The 10,608-nt window shown below is 50.2% G+C and overlaps 1 protein-coding gene and 1 long non-coding RNA gene across 4 annotated transcripts; one reads left to right on the top strand and one right to left on the bottom strand.

The window, feature by feature from the left end:
• Positions 1-874: 874 nt before the first annotated feature.
• Positions 875-6,863, bottom strand: FAM3D (FAM3 metabolism regulating signaling molecule D). 3 transcript variants are annotated; one of them, XM_071550348.1, is made up of 10 exons: positions 6,672-6,862; positions 5,862-5,930; positions 5,003-5,110; positions 4,658-4,678; positions 3,906-4,029; positions 3,609-3,667; positions 3,183-3,233; positions 1,795-1,879; positions 1,526-1,652; positions 875-1,314 (listed from the first exon to the last, which is right to left on the bottom strand). In XM_071550348.1, exons 2-10 carry the CDS (start codon positions 5,872-5,874, stop codon positions 1,225-1,227), a joined length of 678 nt encoding a protein of 225 aa, XP_071406449.1. In that variant the 5' UTR covers positions 5,875-5,930; positions 6,672-6,862; the 3' UTR covers positions 875-1,224. The 3 variants fall into 3 exon arrangements, with proteins under 3 accessions (XP_071406449.1, XP_071406450.1, XP_071406451.1); XM_071550349.1 differs by lacking the exon at positions 6,672-6,862 and adding an exon at positions 6,586-6,664; XM_071550350.1 differs by lacking the exon at positions 3,183-3,233 and having other exon boundaries at positions 6,672-6,863.
• Positions 6,864-6,993: 130 nt separating this feature from the next.
• LOC139669705 (uncharacterized) lies at positions 6,994-10,399 on the top strand. Its single transcript, XR_011697307.1, has 2 exons — positions 6,994-7,319; positions 8,344-10,399. It is a non-coding gene; the product is annotated as an uncharacterized lncRNA (long non-coding RNA).
• Positions 10,400-10,608: the final 209 nt, after the last annotated feature.

Here is a 10,608-nt window from a genome sequence, read left to right as displayed (position 1 = left end):
CTGTCAGTGATGACAGATAAGCCTTTCTGTCACCAGCACAGCTCATCTGATCTCAGCAGTGCTCAAGGAGGGTTTGGGAAGAGACTGTGCTTGGGTGATGCATCCGGACATTAGTGAGGGCAGATGCTCCCCCAGGATCTGCTCAGCGCTGGGCAGCAGCATAGGAACCATTCTAGGAGGAGGACTGCATGGCTCTTCCAGCCTGCCCTTGGGCAGGGATTTTTCCTTTCCTGGCAGTGTTGGCTGGCCCCTGGTTGGGGTGCAGCTCCCAGTGCAAAGCAGGTGTGTGGGTGCCTGCAGTGGGGTACCAGCCCAGATGCATTGTATCGCTCCAGAGTGATGTTGGCTCTGACTCTCCTGGTAAAAGGCTCCCACCTATTGGTTATGCTGCACAACTTCAGCTGCCCAAGACACCTGCACATCCATCCATCCATCCATCCATCCATCCATCCATCCATCCATCCATCCATCCATCCATCCCTCTCTGAGGGCCAAGTCAGGCTGGCACATCCCTGGCATTATCCTGACTGGAATGTGTTGCAGAGGATTTCGCTTGGATTTAACCCAGGAAAGATACAACCAGGTGGGGAAAAGGCTTTGTTCTGTAAATATTAACCTACATGGCTGCATGCCATCCCTGTGGAGTTCTGGCCTTATTGTGGCTGTAGGAGACCGTGGGCATTGGCAAGAGCAACAGGGGTAAACCACCAAGGTATGAGCATCCCCAGGGATGACTTTACTGTGTGCCATGTGGGGAGGGGGAGTACCCATGTGCAGGGCTTTGGGATGGGTGATGGTGATGCTTGACTGGTGGCAGAGGACCTGGCATGCTGTGCCTGTGGGGGAAAGCGTGGATTTTGCTTGAGAATGGAAGTGAGAAGGTAGTGTTTTGTAATTAGAAATCTCATTTAAGAAATTTAAAAAACATTCTACAAAGTTTTTAGTTTAAAGACAGAAAAATAAAATACCCCAAATTGACCCATAGATGAGGACAGCTCAGCTGAAATCTGGCCAGGTGTTTGCTCAGGCTCTGCAGACGCTTGTGCAGCTCTTCTCCAAGCCCCTCACAGTTCCTGCTATGAAACAGCTGGTTCCTGGGAGCAGGCAGCAGCTGCTGGGCTGTGGGATGAGGCAGTGGAGAGTCTGGGATCCCCATGATGGAGCTGGTGTCCCTGTGTGACTGGTGGAGGCTGCCCTCTGTGGCAGACTGGATGGAGCTTGATGTTAATCCATCTTCCTGGGGGCACAGCCCTCCACCTCCAGCAGCTCAGGCCAGCCCTCGTATTTATTTGTTTCCTTATCATTTTTGATGTGCTACAGAAAAAAAAAAGAGAGAAAAATGAATGAGGAGGTTGGTGGCACAATGCAAGTTTGCAATATGCCAAAAGTTGCAGCTTGGCTTGACGTGAGGCATAATGCCACTGGCCCTTGTCTTCTGCAGACAGGTGGGGGAGATGTAGCTCAGGAGATGCTATGAAGAGGATAGAGCTGCCAGAGCTTGTTGTTTCAGGGGAGGACCACATACCTTTTCAAAGGGGGACTTGTTCATCAGCCCTTTTGCTCCCAAGAAGACCCAGTTGTCCCGGAAGCCCAGCTCGCTCACGTGGCTGCTGCCCAGCTCTGTGAAAAATGCCCGGACTTTGTCATTCATCCTGAAAAAGGTAAGGGGGGTGTTAGTGTAGTACCAGGTGGATGTCCCTTCCTGTCCCCTCTCTGCTGCTGGCAGCAACATATCCAGCTCCCCCAGCTGCAGGTTTTTGGGGAGCCCAGTGTTGCTCCCATGGGCAAACTCACTTTGTGGCAGCATCATCGTAGCTGGCTGTCAGCACAAGGGTGCCATGCTTGATCCCTTGGAGGAAGGTTTCCAGCTTTTTAATGTCTGGCGGAGAAGAGCATTGGGGAGAGAAAAAGGGATTTAGCAGGGACTGTTGCGTGGTAGCTGGAAGAGTCTCCTCTGGGTCGGTGGGAAACACCTCTGACTGTGCTGGTGCTAACCAGGATGTGGGACCATGGCCTTGGGGAAAGGTGGGCTCCCAATGCTGCATTCTTATGTTCCCACCTGGGCTTTCCTGCAGTGCCCAGGACTGATGTCTTCCTCTCAGTACAACTGCAAGGGGGAAATTGCTTCTAAACTTTGCTCATTAACTGTGAAATCTAGTTATGTGAATTTACTTCCCGACACAAGAAATGAAGCGCTCGGCCACAGAGCTGCCTGCCGTGTGATTATGGCTGTATTGAGGGAATTGCTGCTCATCCCGCGTGCATGGGATGCTTGAATCTAATGCCCCATCTAGTGGCACAGCAGCCGATTGCCTTCTCCTTTCCCCGTGCCTCTCCTACCGAGCATCTCGCTTGTGAACTCAGCTGGAAATCCCATTATATTGGTGATTATCCTTAAAAATCCAGAGTTACCAAGAATGAGTTGCAAAACTGAGGAGCATAGAAGGGGACTGATCTCTAGGGAAGGCTTGAAAAAAAAAAGGGAAAATCCAAAGAACTACAAGGGTGGTTTTAACATGTATTTTTGGATGAGTCTTGCCAAAAGTGTGGAGATTTGGTAACTGCTTTGTAAAGTGGTGGGACTTGCAGCATCCGGCATGTCAGTGTCAGCCAGGTGCTACACTGGCTCAGGGCATCTATTTGCTGCTAGGAATATTGTTTGAAGCCACCAGGCACAGGTCTTTGCTGCCACCAGGCTCTGCTCCGTGTGCCCAGCTTTGCTGGGGCTGGGGGCCACATCTTCCTGCCATGCCCTGAGCTCCCTCATTTATCCTTCCCTGAAAGGCAGGGAAACAAACTGCTGCTCAGCCAGCACTAGCATTCAAAAACTGAGTTGCAAGTTGCAAAATACCAGGATTAGTGTAACCAGCTGATCTCAGAAAGTACTCTTCTCAAATCTCAAGTGCCCTGGTTTATTCAGGTTGTGAAAATTTTGTTTTCCAGGCTATTGTGTGTACGTAAAAGGAGAAGCCAGTCTTGAATGCAGATGCATTGGAGGACTCCAGGCTTGATGACCTTGGGGAAAGCTGGGATTTTACCATCGAGGCTGGCAATTCTAGTCAAAGTCCACTCAAATGTATAATTAAATACATGACAGAGGAGCAGCTGAAGTAACCAGCAGCCAACAGTGTTGGTGTGAGCCCTGGCTGGGAACAACCAAGCAGCAGAGTGACAGTGCTCACCTCCAGAGTACATGTCGAATGTGTTGGTGTTCAGGAGCTGCCCAGTTGTTCCTGAAAGGTTAAAATTGAAAACAGAATGCAGTTAATTTGCACTGGTGTGGCTCTAGGCTTTGCTTGGCCATGAGCCTGGGGTTCCTGCTGCAAAGGGCTTTACTCTTCTCTCAGAGTCTTGTGTCTGCTGAGATGGTGACTGTGCTGTTTGGAGGAGTTTGTGAAACTGTCCTGCATTACCCAGGTGGGTTTGTTCTCTTCTAACTGGCAGTGCTTGCAATGATAATTGTGGCTGTGTGCCCCATGCAACAATAGATGGATAAGCTTTTGGCTCAGCCACAGAGCCTTGGATAGGGTCCCCAGTGGCCTGTTCTCTCCTGGGGGAAGAAGGACCCTGGCCATGGAGAGGAGGGGGTCAGTGCCCACCCGACTCACCATTCACCAGTGCGATGTTCAGACCTCTGCCAATGTTGTTTTTCACACTGCTCATGAGGCTAGAAAGGAAAGCAGAGAGCACAGTGAGTGCAGGGTTGCTCTGGAGATGCTGATGCCAGTGAAACTGTGATGGGGCAAAGTGGCTGGAGACAGCAAAATGCCCCAAAAGTGTAGCAATCTACAGAATTTTTGTTTTTAACCACAAATACACTGTGATGGCCATTGATGTGCTCATCAGAGGCCAAACTGAAGGCCAAGCCAGACACAGCTGCCCTGTCCCTGCCATGTGCTGCTTACACCAAGCCGTCAAAGCAGATGGAAGGTCCCACCACGTTTGCAGCACCACTGATGATCTTGAAGGCAAAATAATTTTGGGGGCAGCTCTTCTGGTTCCCACACTTGTGCTGGGGCAGCTTCTCACCTGTGAGGAAGGAGCGGAGCTGCAAACCATGGCACTGGCCCCGAGGGGACACAAGCCATGTTCCTGAGGGGCTGAGCAGGACTGGGGACAGTGGCCCACTAAGGGGGCAACACCTAGACTGGTTTCTTGCATGAAAGAGGCTTGTCCTGGGGCTGGGACGAGCTTCTTGTTTGAGGTTTGCAGTGCTGAGGTTTGGGGTGGGAGGTATGAGCAGGGCTGACAGGTGCTGCTCTGGGTGTGAGCAGCGGGATGGGAACGCTGATGCCAAAATGACCAGAGGGCGTGTGCCCGGAGCATTTGGAGTTGGCATCCACAACCAGCTCCTCAGGGCTTTTCTGCCCAGAGCTTCCCCATTCTTAGCCAAGGCAGGGACCTGCCTGACAGGGGCCCATGACCTTCCTGCTGTGGCCTGGGGGTGCTTCTGCTGGGGCAGGGGGATTGCATGAAGGTTTGCAGAGTCCACTAAAGACCCCACTGCTGTGTGTAATAGCAAAATCCCCCTGTGATTGGGAGGGTGGGATTTTTGCCTTGGGGAAGGGGCTCTGAGGGCAGCTATTGCACGTCCACCATTGCTCTCAACCCTGGGGCGCAGCTGTGTGACGGAGATGAAGTCGAGAGTGATACTCACTGCTGGGCTTGTTCGTGGCACCTGTGGGTATCAAGCAGGAGGGTTAGATATCCCAGAGAGCAGATGGCTCTTCCCCAAGCTAGGAGCAGCTGTTTAGGCACCAGCTGTCCAAAATTGGTTCCCATCCCATGGCTGCAGACATCCCTAGACCCATCTGCCCCAGTGCAGCTTCCCACCATGCTGTCCCCTCTCCGCCCTGGTGCTCAGAGCTAGTGGCTGTAACCTTGGCCAGAGATTGCAAGTGTAAATATTTGTGGCAACTATATCCAGCTCTGGGAGCTGGCTCGCAATGGAACCTCTCACACCCTCCCTTGGGGTCTGGCTGGAGCCCTGGTGGTGCCTTACTGAGCCAGCTCCGCAGGCTGATGGATTTCCAGCTGTGGTGGAAGTACGTCTGCATGATGAACCATGTGCCCAGCAGTGTGATGAGCAGCACCACGTACCGGATCACACCTGCAAGGTACAGGAGAGGAGCCAGGTGAGAGCAGCAGCTGCAGGTGGGTTGGAGACGGGCATCCCTCTGCTTTTGTGGGGACTTGGTGTGTGTGCCCCAAGGTTACCAGACACACAGTGACAGCCAGTGCTTACATGGTGTGGGAAGTCAGCTAATACTCCCTCACCATCTAAATGGATTCTGATCTCTTAATTAATATCTCTAGAGTATGTGGTGATGCTCAGACAGGCATTACCATTCTACTGGGAGGCAATATTCATATTTCTCTCTACATTAAAGTAAACCTGATAATTACTTAGAAAGATATGTAAATCCAAATATTTCTTATGTTCCCAGTGCTGGGAAGACTGCTATCCCCCAATTAGTCACTTGCTACAGCCGAGCAGCTGCTGATACAAATGTGATTGGCATTTGGCTTTAAAGCAGCGCTCATCAGAGCAAAACGTTCCAGTCCTGCATGGAAAGAGAGTAGAAAAATATACTTTTGTTGCAGCTGAATGGCTCTTATGGAACCAGGAGCGTCTCAATAGCCATCTCTTCCCAGTCACAGAAAGTTTCACTGGGAAAAATACAACAGGCTGAAATCTACACAAATCTTGTAAAAACCTGATGTTTACACAAAGGCCCTTTCCCATGTCCCTGGCAGGGGAAGGTCAGGGCAGCTGGGCTTAGAAGGCATCATGCAAATTAGAAAGAGGTATAAGGAACTGCAGAAAAATAGACATAGAAAAGTAAATATGCTTCCCTCACCTGAGATCCGCATGGTGTTGGGGAGAGAGAGCACAGCCGAGGGGGGGTGGCCAATGGTCAGAGATCACCCTGAGGAAAAGAAGACAATGCCATAAAGTTACCTGTAACCTACCAAAGCCAGGCAGGTTCTGGATGAAAATATAATAGCTATGTTTAGTCATATTTGTAATAGCTAAGGTGTAATTAAAGATGTACAAACTCCTATCAGGTACATGTACTTGGTCCCACCCTGATAAGTTTTGGCTCTGTGTACTGCACCGATTGAGCTTGCTTCCCTCTGACACCTCAGAACCCTTCCCTGTGTCTGTCTGTTGCCCTGTGTGCTCCTGTTTCAAATCCTGTTCTTGGTAATGGCTTTTCTATTCAGCTGATGGGGTAGATATTTCCAGTCACAGCTCTGCTGCATGTCCTTCTGGGATGATGCAAAGTAGGTTTTAAATATTAGGGGCTGCAAAATGCTGTCTGAGGACAAGTTGTGATCTGGCCTTGCCCAGTCAGGGGAATCTCTGGGAACAAGCTTGTTCTCCTTCAAATCCAAAGGAGAAAGGAGAAAGGAAGAGGAGCAGCACCGCTGTGCTGGGCAGAACAGGCAGCTTTGCAGACACTCAAACCCAGAAATATTTCCACTTGGCCAAATCTTGGAGTGTCTTCACCCACAGGGATGGGGTGTGGTTGTAATTTGGAGCATGAACTATTTCCTACCCGAGCTAGTCCATCTACTCACCTCTCTCCTACTGCCACCCTGACCGATGGGACAGGCACCCACCACTCCATGCACTGGGCTCCCTGGGGCTGGGAACCCACTCCTACCTTTGAAATTCCAGGCTGCAGTCTGGTGAACCTCTGTCCTGGAAACCACGCGGAAGTCCTAAGGCAAATTGTCACTTGTGAGATGCGTGCTAACGCTTCTGGTTAATGAGCCTGATGTTAACTGAACAGCCCTACAAGTGACGTTTGACAGAAAATTTGTGAAAGGGCCGTGCTGAGAGTTGCCCTTCCTGTTTGATGGGTAAATAAGGAGCAACTGGTTTTGGCAGGGCTGGGCTGAATGTGGATTTCAGGCTGCTGCGTCATGAGGAAGGAGAGAAGAGCTTTGCCTCCTGCCCAGCCCTGCTCCGGGTCCCCTCCCAGGGCTCGCTGTTACTGACGGCGGGAGTGGTGCAGTGTTTTGCCTTGGACCCTGGGCGGGATGGAGCTGCAGCCCCGCTCAGTGCCCTGATGGGATGCTCCCCTTGCTTTCTCCTACACCCAAAGGGAGGTTTCGGCATCACTCTCTGGGGTTTTCAGTGATGTTTCAGCTGTCTGGGGCCCGGCACCGCTCCCCAGGATATCCCTCCTCTGTGCCCACATCTGCTGGCACACCGCAGCAAGAAGGATCTGCTGGAGCTGCTCCAGCAGGGAGCTACCAGCTTCCCATGGGAGACTGGCCTATCTGCATTTTAAAGGAAGCCTTGGAAGGTATTTGTGTACCCTCGTGTATCGCGACAGTGTGTTTTTGATAGTGTATCAGCCAAGCTCACTAGCTTCCCAGCATCATCGCCCTTCTCCGCCCTGCAGTTCTTTCTCCCGGAAGGAGGTGACTGTGCGCAGAAATCCGCCCCTGTGGGAGGTGGGGGCGGTCTCCGCCATGCCCGCAGCTCTTCTCCACACCACCTTGTCCCGATCCATCCCAGGCTCCAGCGCAGTATCTCTGAAGTAGATTTTAAAACTTGTACTGGACTCGGCATGAGTTAGCCCATTTCACTAAGCTGCTAGAACAGTCAAAGACCCGAAAACGGACATTTTAAAGGATTTGGAGGAAAAATACTGCCTGTGACTGGACCTGGAGGGACAGTACCAGACTCTTTGCTTTTGCTCCTTTCAGCATGAAGTTTTGGTTTTTAAACGTCAGGACTCTCTCCCAGTCTGGATCCCCATTCCAGTGCCTGATCTAGAGATGGGATCAGAAAATGGGGGCAGTCCTCAAAATCCTGCTTGGCAAGACACAAAGACTTCAAAAGTGGTATTGCTTTGCTTCAGGAGATTGTTGACTTCCCCCCAAAAGCCATGAGTAGAGCCTGAAGCTGGTGGGGATTCAGACCTGGACTATGATTTGGACACAGTGAGTGGAGCAAAACTCCACTGGGTTTGCAAAACCCTCCCCATGTGGTCCCTACCTGTACAGTGACCATTGGCCTCATAGGGGCTCATTGAATAGTTCTCTCCTTCACCAAATTTATGTTTTTTCTATGCATATATTGATTTAATTGCAGAGGAGGAGAAATGGAAAAATAAACTAATAAATGCCAGTGCTTTAGGGAAGTCATGTATTTTTTGGGCTATTTATCATCACCTTAATCACAGATAAAATTTACTGGGTGAAGTTTCTAGGTGGTAAAAATCCTGGAACCTGATTGCATTTCAAGACGAGAGTCCTGTCCTGGGGTTTATAATCTTTTATTCTCTACTTGCTTGCATTGATTATTTTTTTTTCTTCCTACAGTTGTGCCAGAATAAGAGGCACCTATGCTCTGGGATCTGCCAGAGACCTGCTGGCAGGAAAGGGAGAAAGGAAGGAACTGTGTCGGGTGTTAAACAGAGTTATTTGTCTAATAATCCTGAAACTTATTTGCTTAGAAAGCTTTCCAGAAACAAAAAAGTTCTTGGACAAATATTGCTAAAGAGGTTCCTGGCATGGTAAGGTGAAGGCTCCACCCAAGTCTGCTCTGGATTGAAGTGCCACTTAGTGGAGCTGAGTTACTGCTGTCAAGAAGAAACCCAGGGAGATTTTCCAGGATTCAGCAGGTGAATGTTTCTGTTGCATCCTGGCACTGCAGGAAAACTTTACTTCTCTTCCCACAAACTTCTGCCTTTTTTTTCCCTATTTTTTTTTCTGCTTTTGAGCCCCACATGTTCCTCTCTCTCCTGGCATGTCCCTGACTATGAACATGGTCATTTTGCCGTGGGGTGAGGATGTGGCTCCAAAGAGTGTGACTGCCAGATGTCATCCCTGCCCACACGTACCGAGTCACCCCTCCAGCAGTCAGGGTTTTCCTGCAAAACTGAATGCAGGGGTGCAGAGGACGGACTGTGTTGAATGGGCGCGTGTCCACCCTATGTTCAGGGTTTATCCCACTACAGGAGAACGGAGGATGCTACAGCGCCATTGTCAGTCTCAAAAGGAGTCAATCTGACTGAGTTTTTCCAAGCTACTCAGCTAGAGCGTGCTGTTTGCCAGAGGGCTTATAAATTCCTCCATTCATGCTTGGCCAGCTGCTGGATCCACCAAATGGCTGGAGAGGACATCTTATGGCAAAACTTTCCCCAGCACAATCTAGTAGTTATCTGGGGTGTTGACCAGTGTTTGCTGCTATCTACCAGAAAGCACTTGGCACCTCATGTCCTCCTACCCTTCCATCTAGTCTGGTTTCTCAAAACTCTAGATGATGCCATCAGTTTTTAAAAGAAAATAATTTCTGCCCTACTGGTGCTATGTGGGCAGCAAGACTGGGTCTCTATACCACCTCTTTTAGCAGTGCAAGAAAAAACACACAATAACCTGAGCAGCAACTTGACCTTGGACAAGCCACACACTCTGCACAGTGAACATCCTGCAAATTCATCCACATCCATGAGGGATAAAGGGCTTTGACCTGGACCTCACATCACACAGCTGATTCCACCACATCATGGATCCCCATTAACACAGCTAATTCATTAGTTCTGGCCATGAAACCAGCACAGCTGCACCTCATGGAAAGAATGCCAGCACGTGGGGCTTCCCCTTCACCTCCAGCCTAAAAGGAAGAGAAACAACTAAAACCTTCTGAATGCAACCCTCTAACCTGTCAGCAAGTCAAAGGAAAAGTGCTGCAGAAATGGATTATTTCAGTCATGCTCTAGAAACTGCCTGTCAGGGATGGGACAAGTCTACATACCTTTCAGTATCCTGGCTGTGCCGTCTCTCTCCACAGGCTATGTGGGTGCTGAGGCATCCTGGGAAGCTGGGGCACCATGTGCTGGGCAGTGTGGTGGTATAGCTGCCCAGCCCTCTGTGACTCACGGCACGTCCCTGAGCCTTATCTCACTGCCTGCTGTGGGGCTGGGCACCCCAGCAATAGTGGCCACGGGTCAGAGTGGCCGGCAGTGGTTGGGAGCAGCTGTCCCATGGGATGGAGAATACAGTCATTCCTGTGGCCATGAGCTTATGCATTTTCTTAGGATGTTTCCTCCACTTTGGCACTCACTTTTTGGGCACATCAGAAGAGAGAAATCTCTCTGAAGGTGGCCAGCGTGACTCTCTGCTCTTGCACCAAACCAGTGCACTGGGCAGCGTGGCTGATGGAGGGTGCTGCATTGGGAGTGGGCGGGCATGAAGCCAGGACTGGTTTTCCCTAATCTGGGATAAAACCAGAATAACCTGATCCAGCAGGATTTCCCCTTGTCTCTGCTGCACGTGTGAGGGCTGGCCCTGAGTGCTGCTTAGTTGCCTCTCATTTGCAGGAGGCTGGAGGTTCCTTTTTCAAATAAACATTTATTTATTCAGCAACAGGCCCAAACTCTGAAGGAGTCCTGAGTTAACTATAGATATAGATTTAAGCTGTTTTCTTTTTAATCATTTATTGTTATTATTATGGTTCAGGAGGAAGAAATCACTCCTTGGAGACTCCAGCCCTGCAGTTAGCACTAGAGGCCCTATATATTTTCAAAAGCTGAACCTCATTTTCCTGCCAGCGAGAACAAAAGTGTTCCCATTCCTTCTTTCCTT

The sequence above is a fragment of the Pithys albifrons genome, chromosome 3, assembly GCF_047495875.1.
Source record: "Pithys albifrons albifrons isolate INPA30051 chromosome 3, PitAlb_v1, whole genome shotgun sequence".
NCBI lineage: Eukaryota > Metazoa > Chordata > Aves > Passeriformes > Thamnophilidae > Pithys > Pithys albifrons.
This window is presented reverse-complemented; position numbering and strand designations above follow the sequence as displayed.